A 21905-nucleotide genomic window follows, 5' to 3' on the forward strand; every position below is an offset into this window, starting at 1 on the left:
TTAAAAATGAAACAGTTATGGGTTAAAACGAAATCAAGGAGAATCAAGATTAGTTCCGCCATGTCAGATTCAATGTTACTCCCTCTCAGAAACCACGCAACTGCAGTTAGCCCATCGGTATGCCTAATGGAGAGTACAGAGATTCAATATCTGCTGTTACCATAATCATGTTCTCAGTCAGATGCATGTTGTCTAATCTCCATAAAGCCGCCGTGGTGTCTTTAATATAAGACGGTAAAGTGGTTACCAGAGGTTTTAAAAATAATCAATGGTTTGCCCAATTAGATCACAAAGGCCCCCAATACCCGCTACAATGGGTCTTCCAGGGGGATCCATTGGATCCTTATGAATTTTCGGAATTAGATATAGAGTTGGCAATCTGAAATTTAGTTCTTTGATCACATCGACCATTTTTTTAGGGATCAATTCTTCTTTCTGAGCTCTCTCTAGATGTTGATCAATTCCATCTGAAAGGCCGACATAGGTTTAGCTGGTAATTTCCTATAACAGTTGGTATCATTCAACAATTTATATGCCTGTTTTTCATGCACAGTATTAGGCCAGATAACTAAGTTACCACCTTTATCTGCCCCCTTAAATACAACATCTTTCCAATCTTGCATTTCTTTTAATGCTGTTCCGTCTGCATTGCTCAAATTTGAGTAAGTTTTTTTAGTGTTAAGTTGCTCAATTTCTGCTGATACAAGTTTGGTGAAAATGTCAACTGCTGGACCCTAAATTTAGAGCTGAAAATGTTTCGGATTTATTGAAAAGTTGTATGGGGAAAGTACTTACCTCTGCTGCAATAGTCGTGTTTTCTTCTGCTAGTGATTCCAAGATACGCAAAGCCTCAATTTCTTCTTTAGTGGTAAAAATTTCTTCATTGTTGGTTTTATGATGAAGTTTTTTCAATATAAGTTTTCTGGCGAAGAAATGAACATCTCTGATTGCTAGAAATGGGTCTAAGGGTTGAGACGGAGAAAAGGTTAATCATTTTTCTAACACATTTATTTGTGCCTCAGTGAGAATATAGGTCAAGAGATTAATCACCTTAAGTTTATCATTCCTTTGGTTTCTACCTCCTCCATGAGTAGGTGCTCCAAATTTCTTTTTCTTATCAAAATATCTCATTTTCTGACCACTATAATTGGCACCATCCGGTCCATCCTGGTCCCTATTGGATGATGTGCTTTCTGCTGCTGATGTGAATTTGAGGATATACTTCGCGTCTAGGGTGTTTTTCTATACAATTTCTTGAATTGCCATCTGTATACTTTATTGGATTCATAATCCGCCTGATCTCTGGCGAATTTTTTCAATTTGCCTTGACTTAGATTATGTTCACATTTTTCCAAGTCCTTCTCAATATCTTTATGCCATTTTGAAGATTCTTAGTTGACATATCTTTATGCATGACTTTTTCTATTTTTTTCAATCTCATTATCTATTTCCACCAATAGGGAGGTATTTTTGTCCACTATGACCTTAATGAACAAAATGGAACATGTAGGTGCTACTGTGATCCATTTACTAACAAGGGTTTCATCTTCAAGTTCAAAAGTGGGAAAAAGATGGATTCTCAGACTCCCAGGAATTATTTTTTGATCTAGATAATTCTCAAGTGAAGTTTTGGTCCATCAAAGTTTGGTTTTCTTGAATAATAGATTTTTGTATTGACGTATGGTTTCTTTATTTGAGGTGGAGGTGTCACTAAAACCACATTTACTACCTTTTTAAAAAATTTCTATAGCCTTAGATTGCCAGACCAGTTCTCTGGCTTTAAGATCCATTTGAATTTAATCAAACATTTTTTACTTGGACACTCTGTAATGACAGAAATAATTCATATATCAAAAAACATCCAATATCACCAAGAATTTACATTCAGTGGTGTCACCCTACATGTGGAACAGCATAAAAAAAATTATTCCTGAACTGTTGGTTTTTGTTTATTCTGCCTCCCAAAAATTGCAATAGAAAGTGATCAAACAATGTCACGTGCCCGAAAATGGCACCAATAAAAACGTCAAGTTGTCCTGCAAAAAACAAACCTTTACATGACTTTGTCGGTCGAAATATGGAAAAATTATAGCTATCAAAATATGGCGATGCAAAAACTAGTCTTTGCAAAAATAAGTGTATTTTAGTGTGTGACAGCAGCCAAACATAAAAACCCAATATAAATCTGGTATCACTTTAATCGCACCGACCCAAAGAATAAAGTAGTCTAATCACTTATACCACATGAGGAACGACATAAAAAAATGAATAAAATTAATTCTTCACCTGCTGCTGATTTGTTCATTCTGCCTCCCAAAGATCAAAGTAAGGCTTGGCTCACATTTATCCTGCGTTCTGCACTGAGGGCTTACACCGGGGTTTCTTTGTAAATCTCTGAAATACGTGATTCAGATGGAACCCCCGGCGGAAGACTCCCTGTAATGAGTCAGATGGAGGCACCGTGGATGCAGTCTGGCCTGTGATCACACGGTGTCTGTCTTTTAATTAGATGTGCATAAAAGTGCCGTTAGCCACAGTTTTCTGAACCTCTGAAACAAAGGACACTGCTAAACAGAGGCCAGATAGAGTTCAGAGTAACTCTGCTGCCTCTTTATAGTGAATGGATCCCTTGGGGTAGGGTTAGGGTTGGGGTTAGGATTGAGGTTGTGTTAAGGTTAGGGTTGTGTTAGGGTTGGTATTTTTTCAAAAGTAAAGAAAAAAAAATGATGAGGATATGGCGACTAGTGTTGAGCGCAAGTGTTCGCTACTTGAGTTTGCATCGGGTGCTTGGGTTTGCTCCGAGTATCGTGGGTGCTCGGGTGACATACTCAAGTCTCCACCCCGCATGTGGGATGCCAGCCATACACGAGCAATCCCCACATGTTTTTTTTGGGTGTTTAACAACCGTGAAACATGCGGGGCAGGGACTCGAGCACCCACGATACTTAGTGCAAAAATAAAAAAATGTTTTTTCTAAAGTAACATTTTTGTGAAAAAAAGTTAAATGTTCATTGTTTTCTTCCACATTGCAAAACGTCCTGTGAAGCACCTGAAAGGTCACAAAGGCTCCTCAAAGTCACTTCAAATGTGATGTAGTCCCTAAAAAAAGTTTTTTTTAAATTATGTTGGAAAAATGAGAAATCGCTGGTCAACTTTTAACCCTTATAACTTCTTAACAAAAAAAAATTTTGGTTCAAAAATTGTGCTGATGTAAAGTAGACATGTGGGAAATGTTATTTATTAACTATTTTGTGTGACATCTCTATCTGATTTAAGGGCATAAAAATTCAAATTTCGCCAAATTTCAGATTTTTTCACAAAGTACCGCAAGTCTCATCGAAGAAATTTTAACACTATCATGAAGTGCAATATGTCACAAAAAAATAATCTCAGAATCAGTGAGATCCGTTGAAGCGTTCCAGAGTTATTACATCATAAAGTGACAGTGGTCAGAATTGTAAAAATTGGCCTGGTCATTAACGTGCAAATCACGTTCGGGAGTAAAGGGGTTAACACAACAAAAATTGAACGAAGCAAATAATATATATTAAACCAAAGGAAAGGATCTACGTATCAAACAATTGTCTAGTACCAATAAGATGGTGACATATCTACACTAGGATATGAATGGCAGATCATTTGGGAATAATCAGGAACCCAAAGCAGAAACACCAAACATGAGTTTGGTCAAAAACCTTTATTTCAGCAGCAATTGGTTACATGGTGGCACTGCAGAAGCGGGTGCCCACACTACATAAAATACAGTGATTGTATAATACACAAACCGTTATATATGTACAGTAGGTGATATCCAGAACTCTATTGATCCTATTCTAAACATTATTGGAGAGTTTGGTGAATGGTCAGGACTGTCCATTAATTGGGATAAGTCGGTTATTCCACCATGTGAGGATATCCCTAATTCGAGCATATTAGAACATACACGAATACAAACAGTTGAGAAATTCTAATACCTTGGTATAAGTATAACAAAAAGATCTCAGGATTACATTGTACTGAATCTATATCTTCTGGAAAACTATAAAAAGAAAATAGATGTGTGGTGGAGATTACCATTATCGGCTGTAGGAAGAGAGGAACTTATTAAAAATTATATTGATGCCCCAACTCTTATACATTCTGCATAATGCCCCTATTTGGATCCATAACTCCCATTTTCAGAAAATTCATACCAAGTTTCGTTCTCTTATATGGAAAAAGAAATCGGCTAGGATAAAATTTGAATAACTATAAAGTGACACAAGGAATCTGGTGTTTTGGCGATTCCTAATGCACTAATATACAGTGGGGAAAAAAAGTATTTAGTCAGCCACCAATTGTGCAAGGTCTCCCACTTAAAAAGATGAGAGAGGCCTGTAATTTACATCATCGGTAGACCTCAACTATGAGAGACAAAATGAGAAAACAAATCTTGAAAATTATATTGTCTGATTTGGAAAGAAATTTTTTTCAAATTTTGGTGGAAAATAAGTATTTGGTCAATTACAAACCAGCAAGATTTCTGGCTCACAGACCTGTAACTTCTTCTTTAAGAGACTCCTCTGTCCTCCACTCATTACCTGTTGTACTGGCACCTATTTGAACCTGTTATCAGTTTAAAAGACACCTGTCCACAGTCACACTCGAAACTCCACTATGGTGAAGACCAAAGAGCTGTTGAAGGACACCAGAAACAAAATTGTAGCCCTGCACCAGGCTGGGAAGACTGAATCTGCAATAGACAAGAAGCTTGGTGTGAAGAAATCAACTGTGGGAGCGATAATTAGAAGATGGAAGACATACAAGACCACTGATAATCTCCCTCGATCGGGGGCTCCACACAAGATCTCACCCCGTGGGATCAAAATGATCTCAAGAATGGTGAACAAAAATCCCAGAACCACATGGGGGGACTTAGTGAATGACCTGCAGAGAGCTGGGACCAACATTACACAGGCTACCATAAGTAACACACTAAGCTGCCAGGGACTCAGATCCTGCAGTGCCAGACGTGTCCCCCTGCTTAAGTCATTACATGTCCGGGCCCGTTTGAAGTTTGCTAGAGAACATTTGGATGATTCAGAAGAGTATTGGGAGAATGTCATATAGTCAGATGTAACCAAAGTAGAACTGTTTGGTAGAAACACAACTTGTCGTATTTGGAGGAGAAAGAATGCTGAGTTGCATCCAAAGAATACCATACCTACTGTGAGCACGGGGGTGGCAACATCATGCTTTGGGGCCGTGTACATGAAAGAATGAATGGGGCCATGTATCGTGAGATTTTGAGTCCAAACCTCCTTCCATTAGCAAGGGCATTGAAGATGAAACGGGCCTGGGTCTTTCAGCATGACAATAATTCCAAGCACACCGCCAGGGCAACGAAGGAGTGGCTTCGTAAGAAGCATTTCAAGGTCCTGGAGTGGCCTAGCCAGTCTCCAGATCTAAACCTTATAAAAAGCTTTGGAGGGAGTTGAAAGTCCTTGTTGCCCAGCGACAGCCACAAAACATCACTGCTCTAGAGAAGATCTGCATGGAGGAATGGGCCAACATACTATCAACAGTGTGTGCCAAAATTGTGAAGACTTACAGAAAACGTTTGACCTCTGGCATTGCCAACAAAGGATATATAACAAAGTATGGAGATGAACTTTTGTAATTGACCAAACACTTATTTTCCACCCAAATTTGAAAAAAATTTCTTTCCAAATCAGACAATGTGATTTTCAGTATTTGTTCCCTCATTTTGTCTCTCATATTTGAGGTCTACCTATGATGTCAATTACAGGCCTCTCTCATCTTTTTAAGTGGGAGAACTTGCACAATTCGTGGCTGATTACCGTATTTTTCGGACCATAAGACGCACTTTTTTCCCCCAATATTTGGGAGGAAAATGGGGGGTGCGTCTTATGGTCCGAACGTTACCTGCGGTGGTGGTAAAGTGGGATCGCAGGGCCCTCCAGGAACGCGGTGGAATTAGCGGCGGTGGCGTCGTCAGCGGCAGTAGAGGTGAGCGGCTGGAGCCAGCAACTGTGCCTGGCTGGTACTGGGGCTGGCGCCGGGCTGTGAGCGGCGTGCGGCCTGAGCAGGTTTCCGGTGTGCGCGGCCAACTTCCTAGAGCTGTGATCTACAGGAAAATGGCCGCCGCATGCGCGGACCGGTAGCTCCGGTGGCCATTTTCCTGTAGATCACAGCTCTAGGAAGTTGGCCACGCACATCAAAAATCTGCTCAGGCCGCACATCGCTCACAGCCCGACACCGGCGCCAGCCCCAGTACCAGCCAGGCACAGTTGCTTGCCCCAGCCGCTCATCTCTGCTGCCGCTGACGACGACGCCACCGCCGCGTTCCTGGAGGGCCCTGCGATCCCACTTTACCACCACCGCAGGTAAGGTTCGGACCATAAGACGCACCCCCCATTTTCCTCCCAAATATTGGGGGGAAAAAAGTGCGTCTTATGGTCCGAAAAATACGATAATCAGCCACGAATTGTGCAAGTTCTCCCATTTAAAAAGATGAGAGAGGCCTGTAATTGACATCATAGGTAGACCTCAAATATTACATACACTATGGGAATGCCAGGAGTTAGGTAAATACTGGAAAGGAGTTTTTTGTCTATTATAAAGAGGGTATATAAAATAGATATTCAACCAGACCCAAAAAATGCCTATTAGGTATATTAGAAGATGATATGGAATTTGACCCAATTTCAATAGGGATTTCACGTATTTTATTTCAAGCTAGGAAACATATAGCATCCAAATGGATTACTCCCTCACCTCCAGAAATGAGTGAACTCAAAAATAAGATAAATAATATTATCGGATTATGGTTGGATACACCTAGAATGCCATCAAGAGGGTTATTGTTGGAGAGACTATTTGATTTATGGGTGGTAATGGGGGTATTGGCGAGGTCTAATGTTTCATTGGAATTCCTTAACATGTGGTATGGGTAATATAGCACACCTATATGTGTATAGGATTATAATGTTTATTACAATATTATGGCTATATAAGAGATTTCAAGAATGTGGAATGTTAATTGTAAGATATAGTAACTGAAAGTTATCAGACGGTAATGGGCCACCTGAAAGGATATATAGGAGAGATGCATGTATGTCATCCCTATGGTATGTTATTTTATTATTGTACGTACTGGTTTCTTGTTTTATCAAAAAAACTAATGAAAAAAAGCTCAATGAAAATTTTTTGGATTAAAAATATAAAGAACAGGAAAAAGGCTTCTCCCCTGTGTGGGTTCCCTGGTGCTTAATCAAATCTGATTTTTGGTTAAAACATTTCCCACATTCTGAACATGAAAATGGCTTCTCCCCTGTGTGAATTCTCTGGTGTCTAACAAGAACTGATTTCTGGGTAAAACATTTTCCACATTCTGAACATGAAAAAGACTTCTCCCCTGTGTGAGTTCTCTGGTGGTTATGAAGATGTGCTTTCCAACTAAAACATTTTTCACATTCTGAACAGGAAAAAGGCTTCTTCCCTGTGTGGGTTCTCTGGTGCCTAATCAAATCTGATTTATGGTTAAAACATTTCCCACATTCTGAACATGAAAAAGGTTTCTCCCCTGTGTGAGTTCTTTGGTGTACAACAAAAATCCATCTATGGTTAAAATATTTCCCACATTCTGAGCAGGAAAAAGGCTTCTCCCCTGTGTGGATTCTCTGGTGGCCATCAAGATAGTCTTTCCGGTTAAAACATTTCCCGCATTCTGAACATGAAAAAGGCTTCTCCCCTGTGTGAATTCTCTGGTGCTTGACAAAATCTGATTTCTGGTTAAAACATTTCCCACATTCTGAACATGAAAAAGGCTTCTCCCCTGTGTGAATTCTCTGGTGCTTGACAAAGTCTGATTTCTGGTTAAAACATTTCCCACATTCTGAACATGAAAAAGGCTTCTCCCCTGTGTGATTTCTCTGGTGCTTGACAAAGTCTGATTTCTGGTTAAAACATTTCCCACATTCTGAACATGAAAAAGGCTTCTCCCCTGTGTGAATTCTCTGGTGCCTGACAAAGTCTGATTTCTGGTTAAAACATTTCCCACATTCTGAACATGAAAAAGGCTTCTCCCCTGTGTGAATTCTCTGGTGCCTGACAAAGTCTGATTTCCGGTTAAAACATTTCCCACATTCTGAACATGAAAAAGGCTTCTTCCCTGTGTGGGTTCTCTGGTGGCCATCAAGATGCACTTTCTGGTTAAAACATTTCCCACATTCTGAACATGAAAAAGGCTTCTCCCCTGTGTGAATTCTCTGGTGCTTGACAAAGTCTGATTTCTGGTTAAAACATCTCCCACATTTGGAACAAAAAAATCTGTTGTAAGCTGTGTGTAATTTTTGATGCTTAAGAATAGACTTTTCAAGGATAAAACTATTCCTATTTTCTGAACATGAAAATGACTTCTTTGCGTTAGGAGCAGTACGTTTTGTAATGCTTATTTTTTTATTTTGATTTTCCTTAGTAGTCGGTAATGAATCAGAAGACAGGACCTGTTTCATAGGATTAGATGATAGATCTTTGCTGTGAAGGGATGATGGTATATCTGGAGTAATGGCATTCACTTCAATTGTATCCCGTGGAATCTGAAGATCATCTGATTTAAAAATTGAAGATGTCAGCTGTCCCTCTGATCTCCTGGTACAGTCATCTGCCAAGAATAAAAAACATAGAAACAGAAAAAACTGACGGCACTTCCAATACAAGAAATAGGTGTGAACAGTTGCTTACTAGGAGAAGATACCTCCATATACAATTAACAAACAAAGTAGAACTTTGTAATGCTAAGTATGTAAATATGAAGTATGAAATATGAGTAGCATTACTGCTGTAGAAAATAAAAATAAATGAGAAATCTTAGCGCATAAATTGGCCAATTCATGTGTACCTGACAGGCGCGGTAAGGCATTTCTCGATGTCAGGATCCTACCAATGTGAATACCTCTCTAAGGGACATCCGTCTGCTTATGTGTGGGAAAGCAAGATCCTACTGCAATTAAAACCACCTGCGGCATAGAGGTGGAGTGCTCAGTCAAAGCTTAAACATAGTTTTTTCTGTTTCTAACGGCACTTCCAATACAAGAAATAGGTGTGAACAGGTGCTTACTAGGAGAAGCTACCTCCATATACAATTAACAAACAAAGTAGCACTCTGTAACGCTAAGTATGTAAATATGACATATGAAATATGAATAGCATTACTGCTGTAGAAAATCTTACTTTCCCACACATAAGCAGACGGATGTCCCTTAGAGAGGTATTCACATTGGTAGGGTCCTGACATCAAGAAACACCTTACCGCAGCTGTCAGGTACACATGAATTGGCCAATTTATGTGCTACAATTTCTCATTTATTTCTATTTTCTATAGCAGTAATGCTAGTCATATTTCATACTTCATATTTACATACTTAGCATTACAGAGTGCTACTTTGTTTGTTAACAATAAGAAACAATTATTTTTGAATAAAATATCCTTGAAATGTAATTTTTGAACATTTCTACTTAAAGTGTCTGTAGAAATGGCAAGTTATTGATAGAATGACAGTCACAGTATAATAGAAAACCTCATAGGATGAACCAGTATAACGTGGTGTTCAACTGTTTTTTCATTCTGCCTCCAAAATCTGGAATAAGAAGCCATCAAAAATTATTATGTAGGCAAAAATGATACCAATAAAAACTTCTACTCATCCATAAACCAATCCAGCAAAATCCGCTCTCCCAAAGTCAAATCTTCCCTTCGCTTCTGAGCCTTGCAGTGTGCCCAAACCATATTTCCGTGGGCGTAATACTACTCAGACAACACAGGGTGCAGGTAAAACAGTGTGGTAATAGTTTATTGAACCACAAAGCGGACAATAAATGTTATGATCTGCAACATAAACTAGGGAAAGAAGGGGAGAGCTGTCCCTACATTAAGACTAAGCTGAGTCCTTACGTTGTAGCGGGCAATCTGTTCCTTGAGAACAGACCCGCCTTCGTCCTCGGCTAGTCTGAACGGAGACCTATAGAGAAAGGGAGGGGTCCCTAAAAGAACTAAGGACTGGGACAAAAATGGGACACCTCCTAACAGAAGTTGTTGCAGAGCAAAAGATAAACTGACAAAAGTACTAGAGGTCCCAGAGGACCAAACAAACTAGAGATAGATAGGCACAAAAGCACCTGGCTAGAGAGACAGTCAAAACAACACTGAAGTCCAGCAAAGCCAGAAGGGCGGAGCTGGAATATATAGGAAGATGGTCACGTGACCGCAAAACACAAGATAGAAACAAAAACAAACAGGAGGGTTCTAACAGTACCCCCCTCTTTTATGAGGATCCTCCAGATCCTCCAGGCCTATCCGGAAATCTCCTGTGGAAAGCTCTGACAAGTCTAGGGGCAGAGACATCATCTGCCTTTACCCAGGAGTTATCCTCAGGACCGAAACCTTTCCAAGCGACGAGATACTGCAATCTCCCTCTATGCCCTCTGGAATTCAGGATACGAGAAATTTCATATTCGCCGTCTTCCACCACCGGAGGAACTCTGACAGTGGCCTCCCTATCCGATACATCAGCCTTTTTCAACAAGGAAACATGAAACACAGGATTAATCTTCCAGGAGGTGGGAACCTCCAACCTAACAGCAGACTGGTTAACCACCTGAAGCACCTTAAATGGCCCCACAAACTTCGGACCCAATTTTTTAGAGGGAATCCTCAACCGCAGATTCTTTGAGGACAACCAAACCATGTCACCCACAGTAAACAAAACCTCTTTACGTTTCCTGTTAAAATACTTCTTGGACTTTTTGTTAGCCTCTGGAAGGTTACAACGTACATTAGTCCAAACTCTCTCCAAATCACCAGAAAAATTCTCCTCCTCCGGCACCGCCGACCCCAATTTGGAGAACGAACCAAAAGACGGATGTCTCCCAGTACAACAAAAAAAAGGAGAACACCCAGCAGAGGAGGATGTATGGTTGTTAAGAGCAAATTCTGAGAGTGGCAGAAACTCAGACCACCCCTCTTGATTGTCCGCCATAAAACAACGCAAAAACTGTTCAACATCCTGGTTCTTTCTTTCAGTCTGTCCATTAGACTCAGGATGATAACCAGACGAAAATGACAAATGGACTCCCAACCTGTCACAAAAAGCACGCCAAAAGCGAGCCACAAACTGAGGTCCCCTATCAGAAACAATGTCAGTGGGAACGCCATGGAGCCTGACAATTTCCTTAACAAACGCCTTAGCGAGTGTCTTAGCGCAGGGTAGCTTAATGAATGGAACCAAATGACACATCTTGCTAAAACGGTCCACGACAACCCAGATGACAGTGAAACCCTCGGACACAGGAAGGTCAGTAATAAAATCCATTGCCAGATGCGTCCAAGGCACACTAGGAACCACCAGAGGGCAAAGCAACCCCGCAGCAGGGGTATGTGAAGCCTTTGACCCAGCACACACCGTACATTGACGTACCCACTTGATGACTTCCTTCTGCCACCCAGGCCACCAAAACCTGCGACTGATAAGTCTCTTAGTCTCAGAAATTCCTGGATGACCTGCCAACCGAGACTCATAATACTCCACAAACAACTCTCTCCTAAAGGTTCTAGGCACAAACAACCTCCCATGAGGAGTGTTAGATAGGGCATCCTCTTGGGCTTTCAGAATCCCATCTTCCAAAACGGAGTCCAATGCTGCTACCACAACTCCTTCCTGTAAAATGCTCTCCTCCTCCTCGGTACCAACCATGGGAGAAAAGCATCACCTTTAACATTCTTAGTACCAGGGATATAGGTAACAGAAAAATTAAACCGAGAAAAAAAAAGTGCCCACCTAGCTTGACGGGCATTCAAGCGTTTGGCAGCATCCAGATATATCAAATTCTTATGATCTGTGAAAACCTGAATAGGAAATCTAGCACCTTCCAAGAAATGACACCAATGTTCAAACGCGAGTTTAATAGCCAGCAATTCCTGATTACCAACATCGTAATTAAGTTCGGTCTCTGAAATTTTTTTTTTAAAAAAAGCACAGGGATGTACTCCATCCTTGTTCTCCTGCGACAAAACTGCACCGAGCCCCACCGAAGAAGCCTCCACCTCGACCAAAAAAGGCTTGGTTTCATCAGGCTGCATAAGGATAGGGGCAGAACTGAACCTCTCCTTGAGATACACAAAAGCTTCAATGGCCTCAGTAGTCCACTGGACCGTATTCGCACCTTTCCTGGTGAGATCGGTCAGCGGCTTAACAATTATAGAAAAATTCTTAATGAATTTCCTGTAATAATTGGCGAAACCCAAAAATCTCTGTATTGGTTTCAAACCAATAGGTCTAGGCCATTTCTGCACAGCCTGAACCTTCACCGGGTCCATCTCAAAGCCCTCGCTGGAGATAATGTAGCCCAAAAAACTAATTCTCTGCACAGCGAACTCACATTTCTCCAGCTTAGCAAAGAGTGAATTATCACTCAATAACTGCAAAACTTCACGTACACTCTGCCAATGAGACTCCAGATCTGGTGAATAAATCAGAATGTCATCCAAATACACAACCACATTCTTACCAATCAAAGGTCTCAGGATGTCATTAATAAGGTTCTGAAAAAACGCGGGTGCATTGGTAAGACCAAAAGGCATCACCAGATTCTCAAAATGACCTACCGGAGTGTTAAAATCAGTTTTTCATTCATCACCCTCCTTCATTCGTAACAAATTGTATGCTCCCCGGAGATCAATTTTAGAGAACCACTTGGCCCCCACTAACTGGTTAAACAAGTCAGGAATTAACGGCAATGGGTAGGAATTGCGTACGGTAATCTTATTAATTTCACGAAAGTCCAGACATGGACGTAAACCGCCGTCCTTTTTTTTAGCAAAAAGAAAAATCCAACGGCACCAGGCGACTTAGAAGGTCTAATATGACCAGCAGCCAAGCTTGTCTGTATGTATTCCTCCAAGGCCTTTCTTTCAGGGATAGTCAGATTAAATAAGAGACTCTTGGGAAGAGTAGCTCCAGGAACAAACTCAATGGTGCAATCATAGTCCCTATGAGGAGGTAAAACTTGCGACTCCTCCTCTGAAAAAAACTTCCAAAAATCCTGAATAGGTACAGGTAATTCCCCTTTTTCCACAACCGCAATGCGACCATTACAACACTTATCATAGCACTTAGGACTCCAAGACTTAATCTCATTAGTAGACCAGTCCAGTAAAGGATTGTGCAGTTTTAACCAAGTCAAACCTAAAACGACTGGAGAGGGTAAATTATTTAATACCACCAAATCCAAATTTTCTTGGTGAATGCCATTGATAGTGAGGGGAAATGCAGCAACCTTGCGAGTAATACGTTTCGAAGGAGTGTTATCAATTGCAATCAGAGAAATAGGTGATGACAAAGGTTTGGATTCCAATTTAAGTTTTTCCAAAAAACCCTTATCAATCACATTAAGTGTTGAACCACAATCCACAAATACCTGAAATTCAATCAAATCTTCCTGCAATGAGGTACTCCCTGAAAGAAATACTCCCTTAGAGCTCAAACAAGCAATACGGGCGTAACTGACCTTTTTTTTTTTCTTTACTTAAACAAAGCTCACAGTTCTTAATCAAATGGTCAGTTTTACCACAATAAAAACACAATCCCTTGGAAAACCTGCGGTCTCTTTCCTGAGAGCGAAGTGACATCACCCCAAACTCCATCGGTTCTCCGCCGTCCGAGCAGACCCTCTGGGGACTAGGAGCTGCCATTGCAGGAATTTTTTCATCATCAACCCTGGCACGCAGTCTCCTGTCCACACGTATAGCTAATTGCATGGCTTCCTGCAAGGTTTCAGGTGCGGGAAATGCAATCAGCAGATCCTTAACCCTTTCACTTAGACCAGCAAGAAAAAAACATTTTAACACCGAATCATTCCATTTCACTTCTGAGGACCACCTTCTGAAGTGTGTACAATAATTTTCAACATCACCTGACCCCTGATTCAAATGCCTCAGTTCTGTCTCAGCAGATGAGACTCGATCAGGATCGTCATACAATAGCCCCATAGCAGAAAAAAAATCCTCCACTGACCTAAAACACGGATCATTAGGTTGGAGAGAAAAGGCCCACACCTGTGGTTCCTTGCGCAAAAGTGACATGATAAACAAAATGCGCTGTGATTCATTCCCAGAGGACCTTGGTCTCAAACGAAAATATAATAAACAAGCATTTTTAAAGGAAAAAAAATCTTGTTGTTTATCATAAAAAATATCAGGGAGTCCTACCTTGGGTTCGACAAAATGCGCCCCAGGACAGCTACTCCCGTGTTTCCGGAGCTCGGACAACTCCAGAGACAATCCCTGCAGGCGTTGAGCCAAATCTTGAACAGAAACCATACTGATCCCCGGATTTCTTTCCTTAAGGTTTTTGTTTGGGCTGGACTTACTGTTATGATCTGCAACATAAACTAGGGAAAGAAGGGGAGAGCTGTCCCTACAGTAAGACTAAGCTGAGTCCCTACATTGTAGCGGCAACCTGTTCCTTGAGAACAGACCCGCCTTCGTCCTCGGCTAGTCTGAACGGAGACCTATAGAGAAAGGGAGGGGTCCCTAAAAGAACTAAGGACTGGGACAAAAATGGGACACCTCCTAACAGAAGTTGTTGCAGAGCAAAAGATAAACTGACAAAAGTACTAGAGGTCCAGAGGACCAAGCAAACTAGAGATAGATAGGCACAAAAGCACCTGGCTAGAGAGACAGTCAAAACAACACTGAAGTCCAGCAAAGCCAGAAGGGCGGAGCTGGAATATATAGGAAGATGGTCACGTGACCGCAAAACACAAGATAGAACCCTCCTGTTTGTTTTTGTTTCTATCAATAAACAGGTAAAACAGTCCCAGCAAGTACCCAAGATGGTGCAAATTACAGAGTCCTCACCCTTCCGCTGGCACGCCTGGGATAGAACAGCTGCGATTTTGGGGCTTCCAGAGCCAACTACCGGCACCAGTGGTCCCCCGCTTTTGGCTGGCCCCCAAAGAGAGGAGGTAACGACAAGCTTAGGAAACTAACAGAGAGCAGTGAGGTCTGCGGCCAGGTGAACTGTTTGTTCCTACCTGGATTCTTCAAGACGTCTCTGAGGGTTCAGCAATGGTCAATGGAGCCGATCTGTATTCCTCCAGCTGGGACCGAAGTCCCCTAAGCTGACATGCTGTAGAATGACACCGAATAGAGGCAGAGACCCCCTTTTTATAGATCACAATTGTCTTTGCAACCATCATTCACAGGTCAAGGGCTAGGGTTAGGGATGAAGGTGGAAGAAGCTCATGACTCATTGTTTGAGCATTTAATCAACTTGCATAGTTTGTCCTCCATTGCTCGACAAATCAACAATTCGCTGGGCTGGTATAATATGAAATTAGTATATTATCAAACAGTATTGCTCCATGTCCCTATCTTGCAAGATTTGCAGACAACAAGTTGCAGTACATCTCAACTCAAGTGTTAACATTCAGTATTATTCAAACAATAGTCTGTGTTAATCAACCAAAGAAGTACACAGGTTAAAAAAGTCATCATAAAAATAAAAAGGTATATTGCTCTTGGAAATCAGAAATCATGTTTGGCATAATTAAGAAGAAAAGCGGTGTTGTCACAAGCATCCATGTATTTGGCATTACTATAGTGACAAGTACCCACTTCATTTACTGTGTGTGTCTCCTGAAGCACAATCTGGGCACTATGTGTTGGGTAATAAAATGGCCAAAGTGCAATTTTCACTCTCCAACATCCATTGCGTGCCAATTTCCGGAAAGTGCCTGTGGAGTCAAGATAATCACTACGCCTATAGATAAATTTACTAAGGGTTATAATTTCCAAAATGGAGAAACTTTATGGGGATTTCTACTGCTCTGGTTTTCTGCCATTTTGTTATATTAGGGATTCTATAAATGATGTGTCCCATCTCCTCTGGAATCTGCTCCCCCGATGTCTCCTTCTGTCACCAGGAGCCGCCTTATTCATTCTGCAGGTGGTGTTGATGATGGAGGAGATGTCGGAACCAAAAGCTCTGGGTGGCACAGGCTCTGTCCAGCCACTAAGATTAGGGTGCCTGGGACCTGTAGTACCATCCAGTCTGGCAGTATGGGTGCGTGTGCTGTCCAGCTGCAGTAATCTGCTCCCTGCTTCAGCCAACTGGAAAGCACCACACCCTACTAAAGCTTGAAGAATATTGCCGGAGCTGCCAGATACAGCCTTGTTATCCTCTGGTTCAGTCCTCTGTGCTCAGCTCTCGGCTTGTGTATTTGTTTCCTGTTGTGACCTCGGCCCGTTTACTGACTACTCTTGTGTCTTCTGATTTTGTATTTTCTCTGCCCTCTTGGTTATGACCCGGCTACCTGACTATTCTTCTTGGGGTTAAAGGGTGATGAGAAAGGCAATCCCTGGGATCTGGAAAATGGAGTAGATAGAGCCAAGCCTATTCGTGGTGGCCATGTTTTGAGCTGCCAGGTGATCATGAACAGTTCCCCCAATACATTGTGTCTGCACACTATCCCAGCAAGATCTGCATTCAAATAGCTAAATGGCGCTCCTTCCCTCCTTATCCGTGCTATGTACCCAGACAGTAGTGTACAAACGAATATAGGGTATTGTCGGGTTCAAAAGAAGTTGGAAAATAATTTGTAAGGTCCATTTGTTTCCCATTATCCTTTGTGAAGAATTCCAACACTTATCACCACATAAAGTGACACACGTCAGATTTGAAAAATGGGTCCTGATTAGGAACAGAAAACTGGCTGCAGGAAGAGATTAAATCAGAGAATTTTGGGCACTAACTACTGAAGTCAAAAACTGTGACTATAGACAATAACACATCTACTGAAATGATCAAACTCAACAGTCTTCATCAGAGAAAAATGAATAACTTGTGGTGAAACCTCTCTGGGGTAATTAGAGTATGGGGCTCGGGGGCTCTTGGGAATCTAAACTATCGTAAGGGACAATATTTTCTGTCAGATGAGTTTCAAGAAGAAATATTAGACTTTCAAGGAGAACTTTTTAAAATAGTGCAGAGCTGAGGTGTCTTAAATTTAGACCTCGGGCATTAGGAAGAGGCAATGGAGACCTTCTTTGAAAGACTACCAGGGCGTTACAGAGACACATAAGTGAGGCAGGCCAATCCCACCACAATCAAACTATCATACAAAATGAACCTGTAAAAAAAAGACAGATTAAAAGATATGTTACATCCCAAACAATAACATATGTAAGGAGAGCTCCAACTCTAAACTCACTAAACGCATTAATTTATGGTGGACCATTGGAGCTACTATGAGTCCGGACCAGAAGAGTAGAGAAAGTATTAGTGCCCCCATTTCAGGAGAGATTGTGCAGTAATCTGAACTCCTTTGGGATCAAAAACAATGTAATTTATGACGTGGGGTGAATCCATGAAACCAGGGCTCGAGCCATGCCAACACATCTCCTGCAGGCGTGAATAAATGTATATTACACCCATCAGCCATGCACAGCTTAGAGATATATCATGGCACAGGTGTAATGTTTTCTGTATAGGATATCACAATTCTGTTTGAAGTTAGTTGGTTTGAAAACTCAGGATAAAGGGAAACTCTGTTGTTATTATACAGAAATTCACACTTGCCCTCACTGCACATTTAATGTTGTATCTCATAAAAGTGAAGTTTGGTCAGAAAGACTGGACCTGGTCTTGTAGGGACCATATGAGAACATTCAGCAGCACAGAAGGTGGATTCATCTAATAAGATATCAGGCACCTAGTAAGCCAACATCATCATTACCCTTCGCTTCCTCTAAGAGGTCCATCATAATTTTTCTTCAAGTGATTTTCTCACTCGTCAGCACATTCTACGTACGCTGACATTTGGCTTTGCAGTTTACAGATCTGGGCAGGTAACGGACAGAGTCTTTTAATCCCAGGGGGTAGGTGGATCCTCCAGGTTGTAAGTTCTACAGAAAATGTCTTTCACAATCACACAAAGTAATGTGAACATTTTTGGATGGAGGAGAATGTTGTGGTAGAGCGGCAAAATGGTGATCACACGATTGTGATACGGCCGGACTACACCACTGATAAAGCAGCCACAGCCGGTGACTGAGAAGAATCTGTGACTTCTCTGTATTCAGTGGTTACTACTCACCTGGGTAGTCATATGTAGGAATCTCCTCTTTACACCGCTCATCACCCCTCACATATGTCTCTGTAGTATTAATATGGATCAGATCTTCACCCTGAAACAAATATTATAAAAGTCAAAGACAGATGGAGAAGTCACCTCTATGATCAGCTCTAATCCTGTCATCTCCACCGTTCTCATTACACAAATATAAAACATATAATACTGGTGGCTAAAACAAGACTGAATACAAGACCTTTACAGCCGTCTACACATCCTAGGAGACATCTCATGACATCTTCTCTGTATCTACCTGAGGAAAATTGGGATCTTCTTGTTTACAGTCCTGTGGAAGAAGAGGATGGGGACATCTCTCTGGTGTTGTCCTCTTACTGGATAGATCTGGAGAAAACACATACAGGGACTGAATTCATTCTTTACATACAGATAATTATAGGCCGTGTGTATTTAGTCCTGTCTATTACCTGGAGATGTGAGGGGCTGGGGAACCTCCATCATGACGTCCTTGTATAGATCTTTTTGTCTTTCTAAATACTCCCACTCCTCCATGGAGAAATAGACGGCGACATCCTGACATCTTATAGGAACCTGACACATACAATGATACCGTCATCCCCTCGATCCCTTCATAGCGTTACTGTATAATGTCCCAGCAGTGTCACCTCTCCAGTCAGCAGCTCAATCATCTTGTAGGTGAGTTCTAGGATCTTCTGGTCATTGATGTCCTCATGTATCAGGGGGTGAGATGGAGGCCCCATGATTAATCTCTGGTTATGGAGAGACACATTAATAAATCTCCCTCCAGACATTTCCAGAGTCCTCACCTCTCCAGTTCTGTCCATCTGTTATTCCCATAGATAAGAATGATGTAATGTGACGTCATCAGAATCTCTCACCTCTCCAGTAAGCCGGAAGAGGATCTCTAGGGTGAGGTGTAATATCCTCTCCGCCATCTTCTTTTTGTCTCTATCCATTCTTCTCTAGGAAAATTATATAGATAAATTGTTAGTATCTCATATTGTGGGAATCTGAGTGAATTGAAGATGAGTTGGTGTAAAATATATAAAATTCTGTGTAATAAAAAAATTAATAGCATTGTGATGCTGGTATAAAGCAATAATGTGGTAGAGCACTTCATACATGTTGAGGTCAGATAGAGATACCTATGTGTTATCAGTTGGGATTACGGAAGTTATAAAATAATTCAGATACCGTATTTTTCGGACTATAAGACGCACTGGACCATAAGACGCACCTAGGTTTTAAAGGAGGAAGATAGAAAAAAACAAATTAAGCAAAAAATGTGGTCATTATGCTCTGTTAAGTGGGAGGGGGTCTGCTGCTGACACTGTTATAGGGGTAATGTCCCCCAATTCTGTTAATATCCTCCATCCTGGTATATATGGCCCCCTTCTTCCTGTAATAAGTGGCCCCTATCCCCATCCTGGTATGCATAGCACCCCAATCCAAAATCCTGCCAAGCATAGCACCCTAATCCACCATCCTAGTATGCATGGCACCCCAATCCACCATCCTGGCATGCATGGCAGAGCGGCAGCAGGAGATGCGCTGAAGTTACAGTGTGCACGCTATTAAGGAGAATGAATGGTCATTGCTCACCACGCACACAGTCCTGGCGTGGGGAGCAGTGACTATTTCGGCACAGCAGATCACTGTGTGAGGGCGCATGTCAGGGACGCCATGTGCGGCTCACACAGTGAGAATCCTGTCGGCAGCAGAGCGGGATGCAGCGCTGGAGGAGAGAGGAGGGGAGTGTGATTGTTTATTTTTTGTGTGCAGCGTGATGGGGATCAGGGTGTGTCAAGCATACCAAGATGAGGGGGGAGGCTATACATACAGGGATGAAGGGTACCATACATACCAAGAAGAGGGATGAGGGGGACCATACTTATAGGGATGAAGGGTGCCATACATACCAGGAGCCACACTGCAGGCACAGTGTGCCGCTATTAAGGAAAATAAATATTCACTACTCCCCATGCCCATGGGCGTGGGGAGCAGTGAATATTCATTTTCTTTAGTAGCGGGCACAGTGTAGGCTGCAGCAGGCGGCTGCTGCATCCAGTGCCCTGCTTCTCTGCCACTGTCGCTCCCCCCACATCCCCCACCACACACAGCCACAGTATTTATGTATGTTGGACTATAAGACGCACCCCCCACTTTCCTCCAAAATTTTTGAGGAATAAAGTGCGTCTTATAGTCCAAAAAATACGGTAATTTAATAATATAAAGAACGCAACAGTCTTTGTACAGCCAATAAAATATGTTAATGGTTTATTTATTTCCACGTTAAGTTCTGGAAAGAAAAGGTCCAACAAGCTCACCTGTAATAATACCAGCCTATAGCAGTGCCCATCTCCACCTCGCTAATGTCTGAGTCGAAGTCGAGGTCTGTACCCATTACTTATCCAGCCACGGGCCCATCCATCTGGTCTGTCAAGAGTCACTCTCATCAGTCCATAAAACCTTTGAAAAATCTGTCTTCAGATATTTCTTGGCCAAGTTTTTTCTTGAGTCTTGTTCAGTGGTGTTCGGTATTCAGCCTCGGCCTTGTCTCTGAGCACCGAACACCTTGTACTTCTGGGCATCCAGAGAGGCGGCAGTTCTGGAATATGACAGCTCAAGAGGATAATATCTTCCTGGTCGCTTCAAGTTTGAGTCTCCTGAAATCTTTAGCAGTTAATGCTATTCTTTTTTTTTCTTTTGTGACCCTGTAGACTTTTGAAGGTTGTGTGATCACACCCAATATCTGAGCAATTTAACCGCTTCGCGACGGCCCACTGAAGATAAACGTCGGCGCTTTCTGGGCTCTGTGCAGCGCCGACGTTTAAAAACGGTGGGTGGTCTCGCAGCGCTCAGGACCCCCAGGGTCCTGCAAGCGCTGCGATTCCGGTGCAGAGCATTAGCTCTGACAGGGAACATCATCGGGACCTGATTGGATCAGGTCCCAGTGATGTTAACCCTTTGCTGTCTTCTATATGCCGCGATCTATAGTGATCGCGGCATATAGAAGACAGCAGGAGGAGAGGGGGTCGTCCACTTACCTCTCCGACGGCCCCCTTATACCTTCCAGGACCTGGCGTTGCTATGGCAGCTGTAGGTCACATGACCACCTCCAGATCTGCCATATATGGTGTGCTGCCTGGCTCAGCCTGCAGCTGAAGCCTGGCAGAACACACTGACTGTGAAGCAGTCAGCAAAGATCTCATGTAATGTAATATATGTCTATTACATTACATGAGATTAGTGATCAGAAAAATAAAAATTAATGTCTCATACAGGGACTAAGTAAAAATGTAAAAAAAAAATGTTTTTAAACGGTTAAAAAAAAATCACAAAATAACTAAAAATAAATAAAAAATATTAAACCAATAAATCCGTATATTGATGCAAAACCAAAAAAAGTACACATATTTGGTATCGCCGCGTCCGAAACAACCCGATCTATAAAACTGTCACACTAATTAACTCCTTCTGTGCACACCGTAATAAAAATAAATAAAAAACGGAGCAAAAAAATATGCTTTTTCATCATATCGCCAAACAAAAAGTGGAAAAAAATGCGATCAAAAAGCAAAATGGAAATAAAAATGGTACCGCTGAAAACGTCTTCTTGTTCCGCAAAAAAAAAGCCGCCATACAGCTCCATCAGCCGAAAAATAAAAAAGTTATAGCGCTCAGAATAAAGCAATGCAAAAAAAATATTTTTTCTATAAAATTGTTTTATTGTG

At 41.7% G+C, this 21905-nt stretch overlaps 1 protein-coding gene across 1 annotated transcript; it reads right to left on the bottom strand.

Annotated features, from left to right (window-relative positions):
- Positions 1-6653: 6653 nt before the first annotated feature.
- Positions 6654-19154, bottom strand: LOC141192231 (uncharacterized). Its single transcript, XM_073661722.1, has 6 exons — positions 19050-19154; positions 18816-18920; positions 18618-18741; positions 18446-18534; positions 18157-18247; positions 6654-8665 (listed from the first exon to the last, which is right to left on the bottom strand). Exons 1-6 carry the CDS (start codon positions 19125-19127, stop codon positions 7215-7217), a joined length of 1938 nt encoding a protein of 645 aa, XP_073517823.1. The 5' UTR covers positions 19128-19154; the 3' UTR covers positions 6654-7214.
- Positions 19155-21905: the final 2751 nt, after the last annotated feature.

Source organism: Phyllobates terribilis, unplaced genomic scaffold (assembly GCF_046119375.1).
Source record: "Phyllobates terribilis strain yellow unplaced genomic scaffold, ASM4611937v1 Scaffold_56__1_contigs__length_8794411, whole genome shotgun sequence".
Lineage (NCBI taxonomy): Eukaryota > Metazoa > Chordata > Amphibia > Anura > Dendrobatidae > Phyllobates > Phyllobates terribilis.

Excerpts from the sequence above, each read along its gene's own strand:
- LOC141192231 (XM_073661722.1), bottom strand. The coding sequence starts at position 19,127 with ATGGATAGAGACAAAAAGAAGATGGCGGAGAGGATATTACACCTCACC. Across the intron at positions 18,742-18,815 it reads TTGAGCTGCTGACTGGAGAG|GTTCCTATAAGATGTCAGGA; the intron begins GTGACACTGCTG and ends TGTATGTGTCAG. Across the intron at positions 18,535-18,617 it reads CCAGCCCCTCACATCTCCAG|ATCTATCCAGTAAGAGGACA; the intron begins GTAATAGACAGG and ends TGTTTTCTCCAG.